The sequence below is a fragment of the Piliocolobus tephrosceles genome, chromosome 16 (assembly GCF_002776525.5).
Source record: "Piliocolobus tephrosceles isolate RC106 chromosome 16, ASM277652v3, whole genome shotgun sequence".
Classification (NCBI taxonomy): Eukaryota; Metazoa; Chordata; class Mammalia; order Primates; family Cercopithecidae; genus Piliocolobus; species Piliocolobus tephrosceles.
In genome coordinates, this window is record NC_045449.1 from 34,454,990 (window position 1) to 34,481,731 (window position 26,742).

At 40.6% G+C, this 26,742-nt stretch overlaps 1 protein-coding gene across 4 annotated transcripts in view; it reads right to left on the minus strand.

Moving 5' to 3' along the window:
* Positions 1–17,536, minus strand: part of DHX40 (DEAH-box helicase 40) — a 42,220-nt gene extending 24,684 nt beyond the window's left edge. The window contains exons 1-10 of one of the 4 annotated variants that reach the window (XM_023204644.3): positions 17,283–17,536; positions 16,290–16,457; positions 12,755–12,900; positions 10,136–10,255; positions 9,413–9,640; positions 9,126–9,192; positions 7,974–8,105; positions 6,136–6,235; positions 3,980–4,066; positions 3,659–3,841 (exon numbers count right to left, since the gene is read on the minus strand). In XM_023204644.3, the coding sequence (XP_023060412.1) occupies positions 3,659–3,841; positions 3,980–4,066; positions 6,136–6,235; positions 7,974–8,105; positions 9,126–9,192; positions 9,413–9,640; positions 10,136–10,255; positions 12,755–12,900; positions 16,290–16,457; positions 17,283–17,394 (1,343 nt within the window). In that variant the 5' untranslated portion in view covers positions 17,395–17,536. Of the gene's footprint in view, positions 1–3,658; positions 3,842–3,979; positions 4,067–6,135; positions 6,236–7,973; positions 8,106–9,125; positions 9,193–9,412; positions 9,641–10,135; positions 10,256–12,754; positions 12,901–16,289; positions 16,458–17,265 lie in introns of all 4 variants that reach the window. The other 3 variants (XM_023204645.2, XM_023204646.2, XM_023204647.2) reach the window with 3 other exon arrangements.
* Positions 17,537–26,742: the final 9,206 nt, after the last annotated feature.

Here is a 26,742-nt window from a genome sequence, read left to right on the forward strand (position 1 = left end):
AATGACGAGTTAATGGCGTCATTAATGGGTGCGGCACACCAACATGGCACATGTATACATATGTAACAAACCTGCACGTTGTGCACATGTACCCTAGAACTTAAAGTATGATAAAATAAAAAAAAAAATAAAGCTTGGTTGTAATAATCTACCTATTAGATATTAAGATATTTTCCAGAAAAAATAATCATTGCAATATTTTTATTCAATATCATTATTAAAAATGTTTATCAAGAAAAAAACTAAGTTCAGCACAATACTAGTAAAACTTTCACCTAGTCTATACTAAGCAATTAATTAATACTTTTTTAGAGTGGGCTATTTGGCAACTATAATCTACAGACTATCATCTACAGATGACTTTTTTATTCACAAAGATATCAAATGCAGTATTGTTAAGTACTGTGCTGAAAATAAACATTAGGTTAACTTTCAATAAATTCTTGTGGGGCACCCATTATGTGGATGGTCCTGTCCTCAAACTGAAAAGGAAATGGCTTATAATGACATATTCGGCCAGGCGTGGTGGCACACGCAGGTAATCCCAGTCACTCAGAAGGCTGAGACATGAGAATCGCTTGAACCTGGGAGACGGAGGTTACAGTAAGCTGAGATTGCACCACTGCTCTCCAGCCTAGGTGACAGAGTGAGATCCTGTCTCAGAAAACCAAAACCAAACACAACAACAAAAAATAACATATTCATTGTGAACTTTTAAAATTCATACTCATTAATCATCATTAAATGTCCTTAAACCATTCTCAGTAAGTTTATATAAGTAATAGAGTTCCCTAGTAATCAATGTCAAGCTTACTGGGTAGTTGTTTCCAGAACCCACCCTTTTTTACTAAATGAAAAAAATCAAGACATTTGCCTTTCTCACCATTTTCTGATAACCTATTCTGCATAATTTCTCATAGATGACCTACAATGACTCTGACACTAAATCTGCAAGTACTTTTAGCACCACGGAAATAATGTCTAAATGCTCAAGACAAAATCATTTATGGTGGTTGGGTTTTCCCTCATTATTTCCTAATCCATCTTAGTCATCATTTCCTTCTTATTCAGACCTATTCTTGCATTTCCAGTTTTAAAATCATTCTTCCTGATGGAAGAGAAAGGGAAAGCAAAATAATAACTGAGAAGCTCCATTTTCTTTCTGTCATCTGTGAATACTACACCATCTATCCCAAACACTGGGTCTACCTCTTATTCTTTATACTTTTTAAAAAGGAAGTCTCTGTTTGTTTTTTGTTTCAAGCATTTTGAAACAAAATTTTGCGATTTTTAGTACACTATAGGTTTTAAGACTTAAGATGGAAAAATAATTCAGTGCAGATGATATTAATTACTGTTCCTATTTTTCTAATATATACTCATTCTTGGTTACAGGCTGCTTTGCTATCCTTTGTGAATATACTAGAAGTCAATATTAAGCTTACTGAGCAACTATTCCCAAAAACGGCCCTTTTTCCCCAAATGAAAAAAATCAAGACATTGTTTTAAAATCTAGGTTCATCTGAAAGTTTTCTGTTTGGCTATCTGGATTTCTTTAAATGGCTCTTTCCTTCTTTTCACTGGTATAATTTATTGTTACAGTCAGAATTTCATGTATTACATGTTTTCTCTTTCTAGTATCTACATATTCTCATTCAGAAAATCTCTAGTCTAATGATAACTATTAAAACATTTTGAAATTGGCAAATTGGCTTTCCAAGAGTATACAATGAGTATTTGTGGGTTTTGGGGTTTTTTTGTTTTTTGTTTTTGGAGGCAGAGTTGCACTCGTTGCCCAGGCTGGAGAGCAATGGCACGATCTCGGCTCACTGCTACCTCTGCCTAGCAGGTTCAAGTAATTCTCCTGCCTCAGCCTTCCAAGTAGCTGGGATTACAGACGAGCACCACCATCCCGGCTAATTTTGTATTTTTAGTAGAGACAGGGTTTCACCATGTTGGCCAGGGTGGCCTTGAACTCCTGACCTCAGGTGATCAACCCATCTCAGCCTCCCAAAGTGTTGGGATTACAGGCATGAGCCACCACACCTGGCCTACAATACATTTGGATGCACCTAATAATCACTTACTATGAATTTAAAAACTGCACGGTTATCCTCCCCCAAAATTCCTGAACACTTTTAAATTCCAAGAGGGAATTAAGAACAAAATAAAGAACAAGATAGTACTTTCCTCCATTAATTCCTCTACTATGTATGATAGAAATTTCAATCTACAATAATATTCTATCCTATACCAATAAATTATATTGTTTAACATTTGGCTAATTTAACTGTTCTAAAGGATAGAACTGTTATTCTGTCCTTTATTTCACATGTCTGAACCTTGTTTCCCTAATATAACTTAAGCTTAAGCTTAGTGAAAGCAAAAAACTACAGAGTATTACTCTGTTTTTCATGGTATATAGTATAATGCTGGCCATACAAAAAAAAAACACTCCACTTTCCAACGTATACCCTTTTTTTTTTGAGACAGAATCTCGCTCTGTTGACCAGGCTGGAGTGCAGTGGCATGATCTCGGCACATTGCAACCTCTGCCTCCTGGGTTCAAGTGATTCTCGTGCTTCAGCCTCTGGAGTAGTTGGGACTACAATCACATGCCACCAAGCTCAGCTAATTTTTGTATTTTCAGTAGCTACGGGGTTTCGCCAGGATGGCCAGGCGGGTCTCAAACTCCTGGCCTCAAGGGATCCTCCCACCTTGGCCTCCCAAAATGCTGGGATTACAGATGTGAGCCACCGCACCCAGCCCCTTTCTTTTGAAACAGGGTCTCACTCTGTTGCCCAGGCTGGAGTGCGCTGGTGCAATCATGGCTCACTGCAGCCTCTACCTCCCAGGCTCCAGCGATCTTCCCATTTCAGCTTCCAAATATCTGGGACTCAAATATGCACCATATCAGACTTTTTTTTTCTTTTTATTGTAGAGACAAGGTCTCACTATGTTGCCCAGGCTCACCTCGAACTCCCGGGCTCAAGCAACCTTCCCACTTTGGCCGCCCACAGTGTTGGGATTACAGGCATAAGCCATTATGCCCAACTCATTATATACCTTTCATTAGAAATAAACAGTGGTCATTAAGTGATGCAAATAAACATCAGCACAACCCCCCAACCCCACCATTAAGCCAAGGTTAATCAAGAGCAAGAGATCCTACTAAAGCAATGCAAGGAAGTCTTCTGTGTTAGTTTAATTGAAAAGCAACCAATAGGACCAGGCACAGTGGCCTATAATCCCAGCACTTTGGGAGGCCAAGGCAGGTGGATCACCTGAGGTCAGGAGTTCGAGACCAGCCTGACCAACAAGGTGAAACTCCGTCTCTACTAAAAATACAAAAATCAGCTAGGCATGGTGGTAGTTACCTGTCGTCCCAGCTACTCAGGAGGCTGAGACAAGAGAATTGCTTGAACCCGGGAGGTAGAGGTTGCAGTGAGTGGTAATCATGCCACTGCTCTGCAGCCTGGGCAACAGAACAAGACTCCATCTCAAAAAAGAAAAAAAAAAAAAGAAAAGCAACCAATATAAAAACCAACCTCCTAAACTCTCAGGGATGTATGAGTCAAATATTTCAAAATAATTTTTGAGCCAATAACTTGGCTCCATGCTAACAAGTTTTTCTTTTTTTTGCTAGTTGTCTACATACCGTATGACATCGTGTATGGCAAGGCACTTTAAGGTCAGAACTACAGATGTCAAACTAGTTCTCTTAATTTCAGGGATCACATGGTCAGGCATACACTGGTTCCAAAAATCTTTACTATAGATCCGAAAGCATTTTCCTGAAGAAGTCCTGCCAGCTCGGCCACTTCGCTGTAATGCCTCGCTCCTACAGAAGGAAAATAATGCAAAAAGTCTCCAAAATGTTCTGTGGGTTTCTCAGGTAATTTACTTTCTCTCCCCAAACCAGCTAGAAATTACCTAATCAGTTGTTCTTTGAATAAAAAGATTTGACATAGAGACTTACTTTGAAATTGGAACCACCTCCAGGATGTCCAACCCTAATCTGGGGTTGTGATTTAACTGCTTCACAAAGCCACCATCTACCACATATCTAAGAAGAATCAAAGCAAGTTAAGTTTCTGGAAAATAAAAGAAGACTTGTTCATTTTTAACCACTTTGGTTTCTCCTTTTCTAGCAAACTAGCAAGTACACAATGCCTTTTATGTTACATGTAAAACTTGAAAGTCAAGAAATTGGAACCCTCATATGTTGCTGATGGGAATGTAAAACGGTTCAGCCAAGGTGGAAAATTGTTCAGGGGGTCCTCAAAAAGTTAAACACAAAATGACCATATGATCCAGCAACTCTGTTTCTAAGTATGCACCAAAAAGAACTGAGAACAAGTACTCAAACAAATACTTATAGACCAATGTTCATATTAGCACTATGAATCATAGCCATAAGGTAAAAACAATCTAAATGTCCATTAACCATTAATGGATGAAGGGTTGAACAAACTGCTTTGCATATATGTATGCAGTATATATACACACACACTCACACTATGCATTATTATTCAGCCACAAAAAAGAATGAAGTACAGATAGATGCTACAATGTTGACAAACCTCAAAAATATTATGCTAAGGGAAAGAAAGCAAACACGGAAGGCCACATATTATATGATTCTATTTGTATGAAATATTAAGAATAGAAAATACATACTGCTTCCTGCTGACACATCTAAAGAATTTAAAAAAAAAGAAAACACATACAAACAAAAAGTAAGACTGGTAGTTGCCAAGGGCTGGGGTCGAGAGGGGAATGTGGAGTATGTGCTTAATGGATACGGGGTCTTATTTTGAGGTGTTGAAATATTTTAGAACTAAGTAGAAGCAGTGGTTGCACAATACTGTAAATGTACTAAGTATTACTTAATTGTTCATTTTTAAATTATTAATTTTATGTGAATTTTGCCTCAATAAAAAAAATATACAAACTTGAAAGTCAGTTTCAGACCATGTTAACAGATTCAAAATCTAATTTCAGCTAGCCCTGAACATGCCATTCTAAGCCAATTAAATGGTGAACAAGTCAGGTAAGGAACCAAAGCAGGATAGCAGTAACAAGACAACATTCTGAATCTTGTTATTTAATGGCTTTTGCCTGTGTAGGAAACAGAAAACTACAGAGGTTAATTTACCCAGGAGAGCACTCCCTTAATCCCTTAGCATTATTTTTTAAGTAATGAAGAAAAGCAGAGGAAATTAAGACTTCCTCTCAGACCTGGGTGATCATTTTACCCAGAAGAAACACACAGGATTTCTGAGATTCAGGTTCAGCCTTCCTTAGGCAGACAATCAGACATAGCTAAAGACATAAAATATATTGGGTAAATGATAAATCACCCAGTCTTAAAGAACTTTGCATTAGTTATCAGTCCAGACTTAAAATTTCTTAGTGTTCCCTTACTAAATTTACTCAAAAATTTGATAGCACTATTTACTATATCCAGAAAAGATAAGGGACCTGAATCATAGTTAACTTTCACAAAAAGGTAAAAAATCAGAGACAATACATCCAGATAAACACCGGATATACAACTAACTCTACCAAGTGAGGCTGCAAGGTAGAAGGAAATATCAAATCATCTAAGGTATATGCTTATAATGGGAGTACAGAAAAATAGGTTTGGCTTCCTATTTAGTGAAACCCATGAAGTATTATATACAATCTACATAATCTTAAATTTGAAAAGAGGAAGCTTCAAGTTGCCAAGCAGTTAAAAAGTGTGAACAGCCAAGTATGGTGACACATGCCTGTAGTCCCAGCTACCCAGGAGGCTGAGGCGGGAGGATTGGTTGATCTTCCTTCAAGGCTGTAGTGTGCTACGACTGCACGCCTATGAATAGTCACTATACTCCAGCCTTAGCAACATAATGAGACCCTGTCTCTAAAAAAAAAAAGGGTGAATAGGAATATAGCATGTACCTTCTACTCCATTTCCTGCTCAAAGCAATCAATTACAAAAAAAAGACAGGTGATTACATGTTAAGAACATTAAAAAGTAGGAGAGAAGGGAATTAGTGGAGGGCACAGAAAAGCAAACTCAGTAATGTTCAGCTAATGTTTAGTAATGATAGGTTTCCTTGACTTTAAGAGAAAGTTCAAAAGTTATACCTGATTCCATCTATTGTCAAAGATGTTGCAGAAATATTGGTGGATATGACACATTTTCTAATTCCAGGTGGAGGTGGCAAAAATATTCTCCTCTGTTGATCTAAAGTATATATAGAAAGAAAATACCAATTTACAACATGCATGTGTCAAACTCAAGTTTTGAAAAACTCAATTTTTCACTAAAAGTCATGTAACTAGGCCAGGTGCAGTGGCTCACGCCTATAATCCCAGCACTTTGGGAGGCCGAGGCAGGAGGATCTCGAGGTCAGGATATCGAGACCATCCTGGCTAACACGGTGACATCCCGTCTCTATGAACTGCTTGAATCCGGGAGGCAGAGGTTGCCGTGAGCCAAGATCGCACCACTGCACTCCAGCCTGGGCGACAGAGCGAGACTCCATCTCAAAAAAAACAAACAAAAGAAAACGGAGGCAACAGAAGATCCAGAACATTATTTTCAATATGGCAGTAAGAAAGATGAAATTATTTACTCTGTATAGAAAAACATATGTCTACGTATATATTTAGTTAATGGTTAATAACAAACCAAACATAATGGGTTTTTTATCAGTTACAAAGTAAATTATAAAAGCATCGGTGAACCAAATCTTGAGAAAACAATGAGAACCTTAAACAATGATCCTAAGAATTTCCCTGAAGATGTAAAAATCTAAAATAGATATCTATGCTTCAATAGAGTAAGGAGCTAATATCATCATAAAAGAGATTTCCAAAATAGCACATCTGTGTTCTTTACTGACACATATATTCCAAAACTTTGTTAATATAGGGATAAGAATCACCCAATCAACAAAAACTGTTAATACACATACACGTAAAATCCAAAAACATTCAAATGCTAATTCCAACTTCAAATAGGAGGCTAAGGTTAATTTCCCTTTAATTTTACAAGTTAAATTCCATAATAAAAGTTTTACAAAACAAATTCTAAACCTCATTCAATAGTATTTACTATGACCAAAATATCAAATCAAGAGTTTGTATCTGCTCTTGGAATTCACCAAAGAACAGGATCATGCTTGAAAAGCAGACTAAGGCATGGTTACTTTAAAAGGAAAATGATCCACAGCCGGGCATGGTGGCTCATATCTGTAATCCCAGCAATTTGGGAGGCCAAGGCAGGCAGATGACCTGAGGTCAGGAGTTTGAGACCAGCCTGGCCAACATGGCAAAACCCCATCTCTACTAAAAAACAAAGCAAAAAAAAACGAAAAAAAAACTTAGCAAGGAATAGTGGCAAGCACCTGCAATCCCAGCTACTTGGGAGGCTGAAGAAGGAGAATCGCTTGAACCCAGGAGGTGGCAGTTGCAGTGGGCTGAGATTGCGCCACTGCACTGCAGCCTGGGTGACAAGAACGAGACTCAGTTACAAAAAAAAAAAAAAAAAATAGGAAAACAATCCACTGTGTTTAGACTTAGATATACCTGGATATATACAATTTCTAAAAATTCTGTGGCAATGGCAAATTAGGTTTGACTTACAGTAATACCAGCAAGAAACTACTGTCCTCATTTCAAAGAATTCTCACCAACAGTTTTGTTTTGCTAGGAGAAACAATACTCTTAACGATAATAAGGGGGATATCCAAGGCTCTTGAAAAAGTGAAATGTAAAAAGACTTCAGGCAAAAATCACTTCTCTCAAGGAATGCTGGTTCTCACTGATTTGTTTCACAATCTGGATGTGGGTTACAAAGGTGAGGTTGGTTTGTGAAACTTAACCTAACCACTTAAGACCTGAATGCTTTTCTGTAAACCTGATTATTCAATAAAAAGGTTTTTTAAAAAATCAAATTTTCTATTCTAATGAGAAATTACCTGTGGTCATAGATCCATAACATGGCAATATTAACAAGCCATCGAGGGTGGTATCTTGAACATCGTAATCATAATCAACAGACTCTGCCATCTGAAAAAGTAACTCACAACTTTTTTCAATTTCAAACTGGCCTGAAACAGAAAGAAAAAAAAAACTTCAGCAACTGAACAGAAAAATTAATTTAAGAATAAAGAAAATGTCAAGATTAAAATTAATTTTGCCTAGAAATTACTGTAAATCTCTCATTTAATGTAAAGGAGATGAACACCTAAGCTGTACCATATTTCAACCAAAAAATTTGAAGTAGAAGAATCAGTTTCTAAGGAACTTAAATCTCTAAAGGAATAAAAATATGTATCATCTTCAAGTTTTTCACCCTGTTAACACAGTATTTAAGAAGACTCACTAAATTGTTAACAAAGGGGAAAAGCTAGTCCAGGTGCTATTGCATTTGGGTAAATTTCAAAATAAGTAATCTCCAAAAGGCAAAGATTGTTACAATCCCTCACTTCTGACATTAGTACAAGGCAGAGGAAAAAAGTAAACAAGGAAACTACTAATTCCTATTAGGAGGGTGCTGCTACTTGAAAAGTTACACCACTAGTCTAGGATTTAACTATTTTATTTTTGATCTCCAAAAATGCCACATGCTTGTCTACGATACATAGATTCTACACCTTATGTGTTGTTATCACACAGTACAATGCCACCACCCAAAGAAGAACCTGGTGAGATGTCCTTTGAAATAATGGAATTAACCACGTCTGTTTAGTCAGGTTACATTTCTAGCTAAGACAGACCAATAAAAACAATATTTCACTATTTAATTTCTTTCAATTAAAAGGTCAGTGTGTTTTACATATATTTACTAATGAGCCTGATGTCTTTGACATTTGATACATACACACACACTACTATGCCTTTGACATAAAATATATATATACTATTATGTCTTTGACATACATATATATAATTCTCTTTGGCAGCTAGCTTACAATTTTTATATATCTTTTACCTAAAATTATTCAGATAATCAAAAAAAGCTAGGGCAACACTTGAGAAGGGCACGGAATTCCCAACAAAGGTAGCACTCTACTGGGTGTCACATTCCTTACAAATAGTAAGTTTTTTAACTTGATACTAATGCTCACCAGTCAGAAAAACCAAGATGTCTCCAGCCATTTCATTCAAATGGATATCCATGGTGACTTTCACAATCTGAAGCAAGAAATGCAGGCATAATATGCTAGTGAAAATACAGTCATTCCCTTACCACCATTTTCCTTGCCCCACAGAAAAATTAAACTTGATTCTTAGAAGTTCTAGGACCTGTGAGGGCTGTCATTAAAATAGTAGGGAACAAACGAATTATCAAATTACCTAATTAGTAAGAATCACAGATATTAAAAAAAGACATTAAATGAATGCCAAGTAATACCGCTTGAATATACGCAGTATTTTCTCTGTCTCGTGGACCAATCAAATTGCAGAATTTCTCTCTGACTGGATAAAGCCTTCCAGGTATATCAAATATTGGACAATTTCCAAAGAATGCAGAGAGCTTGGCTAATTCCATAGTTGCTGACATTACCACCACTTTTAAATGCTCCTTCCTATTAGGAGACTTCTCCTGAAACAGCTTCTTCAATAAACCAAATAAGATATCCTGAAAGAAAAGTAAATTTCTAGTAAGTCACAAGTGCACTTAACAACCAAGCTATTTTAAATACACTGCTATTCTATCCAAGGAATTCCTATTTTAATAGATTAAAATATAAGAGCCAAATGCAGTGGCTCACACCTGTAATCCCAGCACTTTGGGAGGCCAAGGTGGGAGGCCAGGAGGTCGAGACCTGCCAGGGAAACAAAATGAAACAGTCTCTACAAAAAATGTTCTTAAAAATTAGCCAGACACGGTGATGCATGTCTGCAGTACTAGCAACTCGGGAGGCTGAGGTGGGAGGATCACTTGAGCCCAGGAGTTCGAGGGTGCAGTGAGCTATGATCATGCCACTGCTCTCCAGTCTGGGTGATGGAGCAAGACCCTATCTCTAAAAAATTAAATTCAATTAAAAAGTTAGAGGAGGCAATTCTCTATATAGTAAAAAGCTACCCAAACAAGTAAACTATTTGCTAATAATAAAAAAAATAAAATACTCACTGTAGTTAGAGTTCTTTCATGGGCTTCATCCAAAATAATGACACTGAATTTGGTAAGATTTGGATCTCCCAGAATATGTTTCAGTAAACATCCATCAGTCATATACTTGATTGCTGTCTCCTAATGTTCAAATAGCAGAGTCACAGAAATTCACCACTACTTTCCCAACTAAATTTTTCCTCAAGAGGTTCAAACATTAAGTGATCAAACCAATCTGACTAAACAAAAGGGTACATAAAATAGTCTAACTTTACAAAATGATGGTAAGTCACAACGCATGCTGTCTATACAAAAAAAGGGACAAATAACTCACTTGGGTATTCTTGGACAAAGCAACAAAAATCACCAATAAGGAGATAGAATAAAGTCAGAGGAAAGTGGCAAGATGATGCAATGGCATTAGGTGAGCAAGTAGTGGGAAACAACAGTGAAATGAGATTTATCTTTCTGACTCAGCCCCTATTTCAGAGGATTCAGCAAAAATGAGAAAATGGTAGGTGCATACTTTTCACCCACTATCTCCTCTTCTCTACCCCACTGTCCTACTAAAAAATGTGTTACTTAGGTCAGACACGGTAGCTCAAGCCTGTAATTCCAGCACTTTGGGATACTGACACAGGCGGATCACTTGAGTCCAGGAGTTCAAGACCAGCCTGGACAACATAGCAAAACCACATTTCTAATAAAAATATGAAAATTAGCCAGGTGTGGTGGCGCACACCTGTAGTCCCAGCTACTTGGGAGGCTGACACGGGAGGACTGCTTGAGCCTGAGAGGCAGAGGCTGCAGTGAGCTGAGATCATGCCATTGCACTCCAGCCTGGGTGACTGAGCAAGACACTATCTCCAAATAAAAATGTGTTACTCAACAAGCATTAAAACAGGGTGAGTAAAAGGTCCAAAGGCTAGGAATAACAGCAATGACATCCATAAAACAAGGGAAGGAAGAAAGAAAAAACAGTGACCACTAGGAAGGCAAAGATAGTATTTTTGGGGGTCAACTTGTGCCATATTTGATGGCCATTCCTATTAGGGAACATATGTAAACCAAGGATCGTTTTGTAGCTGGGACAGGATTAAGAAATTCGCAGGGAATGTAAATTATAATATTCACTATTAAACAGAAAATCTTAAATTTGTTGGTGCCATGAATATAGAAGATGCTTAACACTTGCTGATTTTGTTAATTGATTGATTTTGTTAACTCAGCTTTCCACTGACTTCAAGAATACAGACACACAAAATAAATGAACCTGAAAACATAATCAGTGAAATAAGAGAGATACAAAGTACAAAATACTGTGTGATTCCAGTTGTATGAGGTAGCCAGAGTAGGCAAATTTGTAGATACAGGAAGTAGAATAGAAGTTAAGCAGGGCATGGTGGTTCACCCTGTAATCCCAGTAAACCTTTGGGAGGATGAGGGGGGTAGATCATGAGGTCAGGAATTTGAGACCAACCACATCTCTACTAAAAATGCAAAAAATTATCTGGGTGTGGTGGTAGGAGCCTGTAATCCCAGCTACTTGGGAGGCTGAGGCAGGAGAATCACTAGAACCTGGGAGGCGGGGGTTGCAGGGAGTGGAGGTCGCGCCACTGCACTCCAGCCCAGGCAACACTGTGAGACTTTGTCTCAAAAAAAAAAAGTTACCAGAGGCTAGGGGGAGGGAGAAATGGGGGTTTTAATCTATTGTTTAATAGATAAGAGTTTCTGTTTGGGATGATAAAAAAAAAGTTCTGAAAGTAGAAATGGTGATGGTTACCCAACACTGTGAACTTTTTTTTTTTTTTTTTTTTGAGATGGAGTTTTGCTTTTGTTGCCCAGGCTGGAGTGCAGTGGTGCGATCTCGGCTCACCGCAACCTCCGCCTCCCAGGTTCAAGCCATTCTCCTGCCTCAGCCCAGGTTCAAGCCATTCTCCTGCCTCAGCCTCCTGAGTAGCTGGGATTACAGGCATGCACCACCATGCCTGGCTAATTCTGTATTTTTAGCAGAGACAGGGTTTCTCCATGTCGATCAGGCAGGTCTTGAACTCCCGACCTCAGGTGATCCCACCTGCCTCGGACCCCAAAGTGTTGGGATTACAGGAGTGAGCCACCGCACCCAGCCCATTGTGAACATACTTAATGGCACTGAATTGTATACCAAAATGGTAAAATGGTCAATTTTAAGTTATATATATTTTATTACAATAAAGCATTTTAAAAACCTACACGTCAAGAAACCTTACAGTTAAAAAACATAAATAAGAGAATCTTAAGAAAATAAACTGTCATTTATAAACTAAGGAAGGAGAAAATGGGATGAATATCAGACACTTGAGAGCTAAAGCATTAACAATGAATGACAAAAATAAATTATTTAAAATATATATTGAACTTTGAAGTTAAAAATCTTTCAGAACTCTCTCCACTCTTTCCGTTAAGTTTATAGTATTAGCTGGGCATAGTGGCATGCTCCTGTAGTCCCAGCTACTCAAGGGGCTGAGGTAGGAGGTGACTTGAGCCCAGAAGGTAGAGGTTACAGAGAGCCATGATTGTGCCACGCACTCCAGGCTGGGCGACAGAGCGAGGCCATGTCCCGAAAAAGAAAAGAAACAAATACCAACAAGACTTTTGTACCTTAGAGCTGCAATCATCAAAACGAACTTGGTATCCTACTTTGGATCCCAAAGTGCATTTCATTTCTTCAGCTACTCTCTGAGCAACTGATATAGCAGCTACTTTTCGTGGTTGAGTTACACCAATCATACCATGTTGTGAAAACCCTATCAAAACCAGAGATAAAGAAATACAACAATGTTAGCAATTGTCTTCCCATTAGAGCTAAATTGTTTTTGGCCAATGAATACAAAACTGCTTGAATGTTTCCAAAAGAATATCCTGCAAATTAAAAACACATTGCTACGTCCACACCATGAAAATTTAAATATTAATTTAAAATAATACATATTAGTAACCACTCAAAATAAAAATTTAAAAAAAAAATATATATATATATATTTTTTTGAGACGGAGTTTCACTCTTGTTGCCTAGGCTGTAGTGCAATGGTGCGATCTCAGCTTACCGCAACCTCCGCGTACCGGGTTCAAATGATTCTCCTGCCTCAGCCTCCCAAGTAGCTGGGATAACAGGCTTGTGCCAGCTAGAGTCTTGCTAGATAACAGACAGAGTCTTGCTCTGTCGCCCAGGCTGGAGTGCAGTGGCGCAATCTCGGCTCACTGCAACTTTCACCTCCCAGATTCAAGCAATTCTCCTGCCTCAGCCTCCTGAGCAGCTAGGATTACAGGCGCACGCCACCACACCTAATTTTTTGTAAAAAATATATTTTTAGGCTGGGCGCGGTGGCTCAAGCCTGTAATCCCAACACTTTGGGAGGCCGAGACGGGCGGATCACGAGGTCAGGAGATCGAGACCATCCTGGCTAACATGGTGAAACCCCGTCTCTACTAAAAAATACAAAAAACTAGCCGGGCGAGGTGGCAGGCGCCTGTATATATATATATTTTTTTTTTTTTTTTTTTAATTAGATTTCACTTTGTTTGGTTTTGTTTTTTCTGTCTAAAAATCTACTCTAAAGGTAAGCCAAGAATTTTGACACATAGGAATTCATAAAATTCCACACACTTCCCAAAATAAATTTACCTTTGCCACAAGAGTAAAACTGGATTTATTTATTTATTTATTTATTAGACAGAGTCTTGCTCTGTTGTCCACGTGGGAGTGCAGTGGCACAATCTCAGCTCACTGCAACCCCTACCTCCTGGGTTCAAGCAATTCTCCTGCATCAGCCTCCTGAGTAACTGGGATTACAGACGCAAGCCACCACACTCAGCTAATTTTGTATTTTTAGTAGAGATGGGGTTTCATCATGTTGGCCAGGCTGGTCTTGAACTCCTGACCTCAGGTGATCCACCTGCCTCAGCCTCCCAATGTGCTGGGAATACAGGCGTGAGCCACCGTGCCTGGCCTAAAACTGGATTTAAATATGCCACCTTTCTGCTGGGAGCAGTGGTACATACCTGTAATCCCAGCTACTCAGGACCCTGGCTACTCAGGAGGTTGAGGTAGGAGGACTGCTTGAACTCAGGAGTTTGAGACCAGCCTGGGCAACACAGTAAGATCTCATCTCAAAAAAAAATCTATATTTATATCTATAGCTATACACCTTCCATATACCATTTTAATATCTTTGGGAATGGAGCTGCATCTTAAAATTGATGGCGTGTTTCCATTCTTACTAACACGGTAGTCCCTCTTTACCCTTGGTTTTGCTTTCCAGTGTTTCAGTTACCTATAGTCAATGGAGATCCAAAATTACAGCACTTTGAGAGACAGAGAGACCACACTCACAAAACTTTTACTACAGTATACTGTCATAACTGTTCTATTTTATTGTGGTTGCTGTTAATCTCTTACTGTGCCTAATTTATAAAGTAAACTTTATCACAGGTATGTATGTATGTACAGGAAAAAACATAGTATATGCAGGTTTGGTATTATTGGCAGTTTCAGGCATTGAGTGGTCTTAGAAGGCATCTCCCAAGAAGCATTAGAATAATATATGTTATTGTTTAAGGCAAATCATATCCAATGTAATACTGTTCTTCACAAACCTTATGACAGAAAGTTCTGTCATACTGAAAGACACTTGTCAAAAGACAAAATTACAACAAATTTAATCTTTTTTTTTTTTGACACAGAGTCTCACTCTGTCTCCCAGACTGGAGTGCAAAGGCATGGTCTCAGCTCACTGCAAACTCCGCCTCCTGGGTTCAAGCAATTCTCCTGCCTCAGACTCCCGAGTAGCTGGGATTACAGGCGCCCGCCACCATGCCTAATTTTTGTATTTTTAGTAGAGACGGGGTTTCACCATGTTGGCCAGGCTGCTCTCAAACTGCTGACCTCGTGATCCACCCACCTTGGCCTCCCAAAGCGCTGGGATTACAGGCTTGAGCCACCGTGCCCGGCCTAAAAAAATTTTTTAAATTTTATTTTTATTTATTCATTTTTTTTTTGAGACGGAGTCTCACTCCGTCTCCCAGGCTGGAGAGCAGTGGCGTGATCTCGGCTCATTGCAAGCTCCGCCTCCTGGGTTCACGCCATTCTCCTGCCTCAGCCTCCTGAGTAGCTGGGACTACAGGCACCAGCCACCACGCCCAGCTAATTTTTCTTTTTGTATTTTTAGCAGAGACGGGGTTTCACTGTGTTAGCCAGGATGGTCTCGATCTCCTTTCCTCGTGATTCGCCCGCCTCCGCCTCCCAAAGTGCTGGGATTACAGGGGTGAGCCACCGTGCCCGACCAAAAATTTTTAATTGGCTTTTGTGATTCCAACTCTAGAATCACATCAACTCATCATCTCATAAAATAGAATGAGTGTTCCAATGAGCTGAGCAGAGGAGGCGGATTGTATAGACAGAAAAGGGCTGAGGAAAGCAGAAACAGAAAATAAAAAGCAGATTGCTAATTTCAAAGTTACTTTTTTTGTAAAAGTTAAAGCAGAGGAAACTTCTTGATGCTGGCTAAAACTGGTCTGTTTGGGGATTTGGCTATTATCTCTTTCTCCTGATTTCTCAGATTAGATGAAAAATTTAGTTTCTAGACTTGGTGGTGTGGAACTTCAGTATGAGTAACTCCATTTTGGTTTGGTCTGTTGGGTCTAGTGCGGGGGATCAGTCCAAACCAAAGACCTCCTATTAATTTTATTTAACATATTTTAAAGGTAATTTGTTAGTTGGCTTGTGCCGGCAAAGTCAGGTGATAAATATTTACCTGATAATGCTCTAAAGAACCAAGAAGTACTAATGGCAGCAACAGACATCACATATCTCTTCCCCCTCAAAATTAATTCAGTATCCAATGGTTAATAGTTTACTGCTAGACAACCTTATTCTATAAAATGGAATTAATATCTAGATGTAATTCTATTTGAGATTATTATGGTAATTAAAAATGGGAAAATCTGCCATTCCAACTAATTCCTGAACCTGAAATAGACCATAAAGAAGCAAGGGAGACATAGGGGAAGGGGGTGTGCCAAGAGAAGAGGGACTATAAAGCAAATAGTAGGCAACCATGGAGTACAGAATTCCTACTGGCCTTTGAAAACAGGATATTTTAAAAATATTTCCAATATTAGAACAGAAAAAATTCACCTGCTTCATATAGATATTTTGGAAGTTGAGTTGTTTTACCACTTCCTGTATTTCCAGTAACAATAAGGAATGAATTGTCCCTCACAGCTTGAATAATCTTTTTTCTTTGTTTCTGAATAGGAAAAGTTGGAGTAGTTCCTCCCTCCTGGGACGTGCATCCTTTCTCTTCTGTAATAACAGAAAAACAAGTCAATTAAAAGACTTGTAAAGATATCTCTGACTCAACTTCTCAGGACTGAAACCAGAAAGGCAATATTGAATTTTAGGGCTGGAAGGGATCATCCATGACTTCTCAGTTAAATCGCTCATGTACAATTTGTAAGTGAGGGTTAATGAGCCCAGAACAACTTTTTGGTGAAATTCAGCAACTTGAGCATTTGTTCACGCGTAACTCAAAGTACTTTTCAAACCAAGTATAGCTCAAGGCAACGTATACACATGCATACTTACACAGAAGCACAAAATCCAATTTTATTTAACAACAGACCAAAAACTGGAACACAGCACAAAATTCTCAGCTGGATTAGAAGCCACCTGTGTTTGCTTCTGATTCATGGTTCAAGTTAGGTCCCTGTTCAGAGTGACTGATATCCCAGAAGGCCAAGTGGTGGGTAACCATGGAAACTGGCTCCTGGAAACTGGCTCCCTTCATACCGTACCCAAAGGCAGGCTGGCGGCCCGACGAAGGAGGGGGGAGGATGAATGGGTAGAGAACAAAGGGTTTGTGAGCCTGTTTAAGAACAGAATGCATTTCGGGCGTTGGGGTTCACTTTTTCGCCCCCCAGTAAGGTTTTCGCCCAACTTGGTTCTGGGACCGCCCCCCTCTAAGGCAAAGTGCTCATTGGACGCAAAGTTCGCCTCGGGCTTGGAAAGCCAGGAGAACGCCACGGCTTCCTCACTACTCTTCTCAGCCGGCCAAAGGCGTACTTTCATCCCCCTCAAAACCCCCACGCGTAACTCCCGCTGGCTTCCGTACCGTCCCGCGGACCGCACCTCTATCGGCGATGCAAACAGCCGAGGGCCGCTCTTCCTGGAGGTCTCTTGACCGCTCACCCTCCTCCTGCCGCCTTGGCGCCCTGCCCGCGACTGCGGGAAACCGGGACATAGACCTGGCCCCGAGTGGAGGCGAGCACGTCCACCGATCTGAGGAGATGGGAGGGGAAAGGCGAGGACGCGCCCTGATGACGTAGCGGTGTTTACTTCCGCGCGTGCGACTTGTAGCAAAGGGAGGGGGGAGCTGCTCGATGACGTGGCACGGGGCGGCCGGGCCGCGAGCCAAGGCTCCACCCCCAGGGATTTCCCGCCAACTGCCACGTGCGCTTCGCCTCGGGCGGCTGAGGCATACCTGAGGGCCCGAAGACCCCCTCTTGTTTCGCCTCTCCGGCGCCAAAGGTCGCGACCACACCTTTTTCAACGCCACACTGGTCTCTGCAGGCTATTCTGTCTTGGCACCCCTGACACAATGTGACCCTCTGCCTGGAGCTGGAACCATGATCCTGGAGTGCTGCGTTCGGCAACTCATTCTCGCTTCACCTTTCCTGATCTGATATGACCTGTCCAAGACACACAGCTACTGAGTTGTGGAGCCGAGCTTTTAGTCGTGTTATTATCAAAACTTAGGTCGCCAAGGCTGTTCACTTCCCTCACAGGACCCTGAATTTAATTTATTTGCATGTTTCCTCTTCTGCCCAGCTAGATTGTAAAGCCCCCAAAAAGAGCCGGAATATGTAAACACCACTACATCCAGGGTCCCAGTGATTCAAGGTGGGCTGTCAATATTTGTTGACTTTGCTGGAATGGAGGAATGAATAAATGACTTCCTTAGGAATTCAGCTCATTTTTGATAGAGGTGCATTCCTTGGAAACCACAGTAGCTGAAAAGTTCAACAGATACACGACATCTGAGGCAGGGCAACTTTTTCAGAAAAGGTACTTTGGGGACAGGTCTTTCTGTTCTAGAGCCTGCCAATTTTTAAATTAGTGTCAACTGTAACAAAATCAATGCAATGTGAACAAGATTGTTTCTTGGACTCCTGAATTGTTCCTGCTGTTAGAATTAACCAACACTTACTACCAAAGAAAACAACTCAAAACTGTCACTTCGCCATCACCTAAAGACCCCACTGTGTGACCAGGCTTCAAAAGATGTGCCATAAGGCTGTTGGATCCCCAGATTTTTCTGTGCTCATTTGAAGCGAAGTCATGGCCGTGCATGGTGGCTCATGCCTGTAATCCCAGCACCTTGGGAGGCTGGGACAGGTGGATCACTTGAGATCAGGAGTTCGAGACCAGCCTGGCCAATATGGTGAAACCCAATCTCTATTAAAAATACAAAAAAAAAAAAAAAATAGCCGAGTGTGGTAACAAGTGCCTGTAATCCAAGCTACTCAGAAGGCTGAGGCAGGAGAATCGCTTGAACCTAGGAGCAGGGGTTGCAGTGAGCCAAGATCGTGCCACTGCACTCCAGCCTGGGCAACAGAGCGAGATTCCGTCTCAAAAAATAAAGTAAAATAAAGTAACTCATACCAACTGCTCTTAAATGGGACTGATCAACACTTCTTAAAATGCAAGCTCATCAGATTTTGAATGATACCAAATAAGTTGGAACTTTGTGACAACTTTATATCTCAAAATGTGGGTATGAGAGGAAGCAATCTGGTAAATAGGAGAATATTCCAGGTTTCTCTCTTTCATTAGGAGCATCTCCCAGCCTTCTGGATCATGTTAGGATTTCAAAATATAGAAACAGAATTCAAAATAGAGAAACAGAAACCAAAATGGCAAAAATACATTTGTAGTACAGGCAAGGAAGGTATTGGTAATCCCAGTATTTTGGTATAGGGCATCTCTATCAGTGATATAATAAAATCACTTTCTAAAAATCATCATTCCGGACCAATGATGATTACCACTTAGCTCATAGTAATCAAATCTTTCTGATACAGTTGACCCTGGAACAATACAGGTTTGAACTTCACAGGTCCACTTGTAGGCAGATTTTCTTCTGCACCTGCTAAGCTGGAGATAGCAAGATCAACCCTTTGTCTTCCTCCTCCTTCTCTTCAGCCTACTGAACAGAATGGAAACCTTTATGATGATCCACTTACACTTAACAGACAGTAAATATATTTTCTCTTCCTTATGATTTTCTTAATATTTTATTTTATCTAGCTTGCTTTATGTTAAGAATACAGTATATAATATGTATACAAAATATGTATTAATTGTTTATGTTATCTGTAAGACTTCCAGGCAATAGTTGGTATTAATAGTTAAGCTCTGGGGAATTGAGTAATACACAGATTTTGGCCCAATGCAGTGGTTCACACCTGTAATCCTAGCACTTTGGGAGGCCAAGGCGGGCAGATTGCCTGAGTTCAGGAATTCAAGACCAGCCTGGGCAACATGGCAAAACCCCATCTCTCCTAAAAATACAAAAAAAATTAGCTAGGTGTGGTGGTGTGTGCCTGTAGTCCCAGCTACTTGGGAGGCTGAGGCAGAAGAACCACTTGAACCTGGGAGACAGAAGTTGGGGTGAGCCGAGATCGCGCCACTGCACTCCAGCCTGGGTGACAGCGAGACTCTGTCTCCAAGAAAAAAAAAAAAGTTATATGCAGATTTTGACAGTGCAAAAGATTCGTGCCCCTATCCCCACCTTGTTCAGGTTTCAACTGTAAATTATTTCCTTTATTTTTCAAAAAACTCACAGAATTTGGTTATTACTATCCCTAATTTTTGTGTTAGAAACTTGCCTGTGGTAACAAAACAAAGAACTAAGAGGGCCAAGATTCAAAGTCACACTAATAACCACTAAACTGCATTGGGAAATGGAACTATTTAGATCTTGGTGCCAAAATAATGCATCTTCTTCCAGTGTTTGTAACTCTGATAGAACTGACTCCATTCTTGTATGAGAACCACCTATTGAGAGTATACAATATAAAACCTGCAAGCCAAAAATGAAGAAAAATAAAAGCAAAAAATTCAAGTGATGTTTAACATTATTCCTTTTATAACCAAGGACATTTAAAGCATGTTACCATTAATAACCATGTGCTTGGGGCTATTCTAAATTAGAAGACCAACAATTATTTCCTAACCAGTGAGTTCACAAATTACAATGACAAACAAAACTGAAGTACAGAGTAAAAATAGAAAATACATGGATTGAATCTGGGAAGAAAGGTCAGTGTCCCCAACGACATTGAATCTATTTCTTTTCTTTGGGTTAAATTAAAAACCTGAGGCCAGGCCTGTTATCTCAGGACTTTGGGAGACCGAGGTGGCCAGATCACCTGAGGTCGGGAGTTTGAGACCAGCCTGGCCAACATGGTGAAACCCCATCTCTACTAAAAATACAAAAAAATTAGCCTAGGATGGTAACAGCCACCTGTAATCCCAGCTACTCAGGAGGCTGACGGAGGAGAATCACTTGAACCCAGGAGGTGGAGGTTGCAGTGAGCCAGGATCTCACCAGTGTACTCCAGCCTGGACAACAGAGTAAGACTCTGTCTCAGAAAAAAAAACAAAAACAAACAAACAAAAAAGACAACTAAAAGAACTGGTATTTAAAGAAGTGTAAGAAGTCTGAATTGCCCCCTGCTGCTATTGCTTCATAAGCAGTCTTTCAAAATATTCTACAATCCAAGCAACCTGTTTCAGAGCATCCAAAGGAGACAGGAAAGAGGCTCAATATTAAAGATTTACAAAAATGGAAGAAAATTTTTAAATCATCTTCAGGAAAGAAAGGAAAGTATAGGACCACTGTTGTGATGGTTAAAAGGAGTAAGTAAAACCCACACAAGAAAGGAAAATTATCAAAGATATTATTACAGTCACAACCAGAAAGTTTAAAATGCAAAAAAATGGTGATATGTACAAACCTAATTAATAACAGAACCTAATTGTTCACAGGAGTGAGCAATGGTATCAAACTACGTGGATTTTTTAAAAACTCATTAATTGGACCAAAACAAGACTTGTCTTGGTAAAGAGAAGCAGACAGAAGCCAGACTGTGAGTAAATGAGAATTCAAGAGTAAACTGAAAATGTACCTAATACACTTGGGGATGGCTGGTTAGAATCAACTAGGGTAAATGAAAGGGAGAGAAAAGAGTAGCTGGAAAAAGATGCCGCTACTACAGTGTATATGTGATGATTAAGAAAAGACTTGGTCAATGAAAGTATTGGGGTACAATGAGAAGATGTGTTCAGGAGAGTTGAAACAGAGATACTGATGAAGGAGAAATACCAAGTTCACATTTTGAGGAAGGATATAGGACTGGAGGAGAGAGAACAAACTTTTAGCCCAGATAGGTATTATAAACTTGCATTTGTGGTGGATTTGTATCCCAAAATGTGAATCTGATTGTTTTTCTGTATTTTTCTCCCCTTTTTCTATCTCACTGGTAACCCATAGGCCTATCTTCCTCTTCAGCCCTCAACAAAGCAGAAACAAAAATCCAAAGACTCTTGACCTGAGGTCCCAAACCAGAGCCTTCTGTGCATGCTCAAATTACTGATTACTTCCTTTCTCCAATGGATAAGCCTGGGCCTAGGCAGAGGGCAGAGAGTGGGGAGGATATAATGAGAAAGGAAGGACTGACAGAAGGGATAAACAGCCCTCCTATGGGGCACGAGAAAGATCATCTTTTGTTAGAAAGTTCTAATGGGGCCAGGTGTGGTGGTTCATGCCTGTAATCCCAACACGTTGGGAGGCCAAGGCAGGTGGATTGCTTGAGACGAGGAGTTTGAGACCAGCCTGTGCAACATAGTGAGACCCCATCTCAAGACTCATCTCTACAAAAAATACAAAAATTAGCCAGGCTTGGAGGTGCATGCCGGTATTCCCAGCTACTTGGGAGGCTGAGGCAGGAGAATCACTTGAGCCCAGTAGGACAAGACTGCAGTGAACCGTGATGGTGCCATTGCACACCAGCCTGGGTGACAGAGTGAGACCCTGTTTCAGAAAAAAAGAAAAGAAAGAAAAAAGAAAAAAAGAAAAGTTCTAATGGAAGGAATTCGAGAAGATAAACCATTCTCAAGTGTGGACCATTCCCTTCCCAATTAAAAATAAATCAGAAACAAACATCTATGACCAGTTTTTCATCTAGTAGTCCTGGATACATGTAGACCTTGAAAGACAGGGAGGGGAACTTCATTCTAGAGAGAAAGTAAACATGAAAGAAAACCTCATGCCCTAAACTAGATGGAACTAGACAAAAAATTTGGGAATTTTTCTGAGTCATATAGTGGTGGACTACATACCGCAGTTACATATTTTATTAACAAGCTTATAGTAGCAACTTGGGGGTTTGGAGGAAAATAATTAGATGGTATGGCCATATCATAAAACAGAGAAATATCTAACTTTCAGTCCAAAAGTAAAAAAAAAAATCAGCCAGGTGTGATAGCTCACACCTGTAACCCCAGCCCTTTAGGAGGCCAAGGCAGGCAGATCGCCTGAGGTCAGGAGTTCAAGACCAGCCTGGCCAACATGGTAAAACCCCATCTCTACAAAAAAATACAAAAGTTAGCCCGCCGTGGTGGTACTTGCCAGTGATCCCAGCTTACACAGGAGGCTGAGGCACAAGAATCGCTTGAACCCAGGAGGCAGAGTTTGCAGTGAGCCGAGATTGTGCCACTGCACTCCAGCCTGGGCGACAGAGTGAGACTGTCTCAAAAAAAAAAATGTAAAAGATATAATCACACCTTCTTCTCTTTAAGTGTCTAGATATTAAGATTTGAGTAGTTATCACAGAGCCAGTGACCAAATACTCATTAAATCATTCATCAACAATATTGTTTGAGAGCTTAATAGAGATTGAGACCCTGCTAGTTGTCAATGAAAATTGCGCATATAATCTTTAATATATGTGTAGAATTCCCATTAATTTACTAGTAAAATGGGGCCTCTTCCAAGTGAAAGCTCAATGTTTACTCTAGCTTCCTATTTATTCATTTATGTGTTCATTCAGTATATATTATAATGCACAATTCTTTTTGTTTTTTTTTTTGAGATGAAGTCTTACTCTTGTCACCCAGGCTGGAGTACAATGGCGCGATCTCAGCTCACTACAACCTCTGCCTCCCAGGTTCAGGCAATTCTCCTGCCTCAACCTCCTGAGTAGCTGGGATTACAAGCACCTGCTACTATGCCCGGCTAATTTTTATATTTTTAGTAGAGACGGGGTTTCACCATGTTGGCCATGCTGGTCTCAAACTCCTGACCTCAGGTGATCCAACCACCTCAGCCTCCCAAAGTGCTGCGATTACAGGCATGAGCCACCGCACCCGGCTAAAATGCGCAATTCTTATATGCACCCTTTTTAGTAGCCACGCAGAGGCATAAAATATGTGTAGGACATGGTTATTACTTTCAATGACATTACACGTAATCAAGGAGATAACATATTTAGAGGAGGAAAAACTGGCTAGAGTGATCAGTGAAGCCTTCTAGGAGTTAGTGACATTTGAACTGAGCTTTGAAAGTTGGGAAGATTCCAGTAAATGCTAGGGAAAGATTCTAGATAGAGTGCATTTGACAAACGCACAACAGAGGGATCAAGATATTATTCATTATGGATTATTGAGAAAGATGCAGTATTAGTGTTCTGACTATGGTCTCTGTAAATCTTTCAATGGCCTGAAGGTGGCAAGCTGGGTTTATTTCAGAAATTTCAGCATCAACATTATTTAAAAGAAAAATGAAACAGTACTATGTATCTGAAAAAAATTTTTCATTGACATTTAACTCATAAAATCAAAAAGTGAAACCAATTGAAACATAAATAAACATTTATTCCTTGTCTTTAGTTAGGACTTACCTTAAAGCACACAGATTTTGTATTGCAAATGCTTTCCATTTTATATTTATTTATGTATTTATTTTTTGAGATGGAGTCTCACTGTGTCACCCAGGCTGGAGTGCAGTGGTGAGATCTCAGCTCACTGCAACCTCCACCTCCCAGGTTTGAGCGATTCTCCTGCCTCAGCCTCCCGAGTAACTGGGACTACAGGCACACGCCATCACGCCCGGCTAATTTTTGTATTTTTTGTAGACACAGGGTTTTGCCATATTGGCCAGGCTGGTCTGGAACTCTTGACCTCAAGTGATCCACCTGCCTCAGCCTCCCAAAGTGCTGGGATTACAGGTGTGAGCCACCATACCTGGCTGGCCTCATTTTTATATCTTAATTTTTATTATCCTTATTGATTTCTCAGTTATGATACAATTTTTTCATAGCAGAAGAAAAGGAACTTACATATTTAAGTATTGTAAGAGTTAAAGAAAGAGGAAGGAAACATGAAAAGCGGCTCAACAGTCAAAGACAGGTTTATTTTAGAGAATATACCTGAGAGGGGTTTTTGGCCGATTTCAGTCAGGGGCACTCTCTTACAGACTAAGAGTATTTAAGAGTTCAGGGCTAGAGAACTTGCACAGGCTTGGCATGTTTCTGTGTGGGGGAGAAGTTTATTGCGGGGTTGGAATGTCTCTGGTTGGAGGGAAGGTTATCTTGGGGCTGACATCTCTCCAGTCAGGGAGGGGTTTATCTTATGGTTGGAATGTTTCTGGTCAGAGATGTCATTTGTGGTTTATGGTCATGCTGACCTTAGCCATTAGGCTGATGCCTTTTGGATTTAGGCGGTTTTTGATCAAGGGGAACTTTAGAATGGCAGTGCTTGTCCGAGATGGCGATATTCCTGCTCTGTCAAGTATTACCATTAAAATCTGAGGAAAGACCAGCAGCAGTGGTTGGTGCCTATAATCCCAGCACTGCTTTGGGAGGCTGAGGCAGATAGATCATCTGAGGTCAGGTGTTCCAAACCAGCCTGACCAATATGGTGAAACCCCATGTTTACTAAAGAAATACAAAAATCAGGCTGGGCGCGGTGGCTCAAGCCTGTAATCCCAGCACTTTGGGAGGCCGAGGCTGGCGGATCACGAGGTCAGAAGATCGAGACCTTCCTGGCTAACACGGTGAAACCCCGTCTCTACTAAAAAATACAAAAAACTAGCCGGGCGAGGTGGTGGGCGCCTGTAGTCCCAGCTACTCGGGAGGCTGAGGCAGGAGAATGGCGTAAACCCGGGAGGCGGAGCTTGCAGTGAGCTGAGATCGCGCCACTGCATTCCAGCCTGGGCGACAGAGCGAGACGCCGTCTCAGAAAAAAAAAAAAAGAAATACAAAAATTAGCTGGGCATGTGTCACACGCCTGTAATCCCAGCTACTCAGGATTCTGAAGCGCCAGAATCCCTTGAACCCCAGAGGCGGAGGTTGCGATGCCCCCAGATCTCAGCACTGCACTCCAGCCGGGCAACAGTGGGAGACTCCATCTCAAAAAAAAAAAAAAAAATCTGTAAAAAGCATTGTGAGAAGGCTTTTTGTGGGGCGGTCAGGTTTATCGGGGCATAATTTCCAAATGTTATAGTTTTAGTGTGTAGTTTTGTTACCCACACAATGAGTGGGTTTGATCACTTAGCCAGTGACAGTCCAATACCACAACCAAAGAAGATTTAACAAGGGGATTTTATGACTTAAAACAAGTAAGGAGGCTATCGGGGATAATTCCCCAAAGCAGTGTCTCCCTAAACCAAGGTGACAGAAAGGCTTTTCTTAGGCAGGTTAGCTGAGTCATCATATGTAGAGGTGTCCACGCAGCTCAGGCCCAGTCTGAGATCAGGCTTCTGCTTTTTTTTTTTTTTTTTTTTTTTTGGAGACAGAGTCTCTCTCTGTCGCCCAGTCTGGAGTGCAGCGGCGCAATCTCAGCTCCCGGGTTCAAGCGATTCTCCTGCCTCAGCCTCCTGAGTGGCTGGGATTACAAGTGCGCGTTACCATGCCCAGCTAATTTTTGTATTTTTAATAAGACAGGGTTTCACCATGTTGGCCAGGATGGGCTCCATCTCGTGACTTTGTGATCCGCCCTCCTCGGCATCCCAAAGTGCTGGGATTATAGCCGTGAGCCACCGCACCCGACCCCTTAAACTTTTCTGAAACAACAAAAACTTCAGCAGTTACAACTGGATGCTTTTTCTTTTTCTTTTTTTCTTTTTATTTATTTATTTATTTTTTTTTTTTTGAGACAGAGTCTTGCTCTGTTGCCCAGGCTGGAGTGCAGTGGCATGATCTCAGCTCACTGCAAGCTACACCTCCTGGGTTCACGCCATTCTCCCGCCTCAACCTCCCCAGTAGCTGGGACTACAGGCGCCCTCCACCACGCCAGGCTAATTTTTTGTATTTTTGGTAGAGATGGGGTTTCACCGTATTAGCCAGGATGGTCTCAATCTCCTGATCTCGTGATCCGCCCGCTTCGGCCTCCCAAAGTGCTGGGATTACAGGCGTGAGCCACCGCACAGGACACAACTGGGTGCTTTTTCACCATGTGTTCTGGAAAAGGAAAACCCTGGAACTCTGGGTTACAGATTTTTGAGTTTTATCAGTTTTGACAAGTGCAT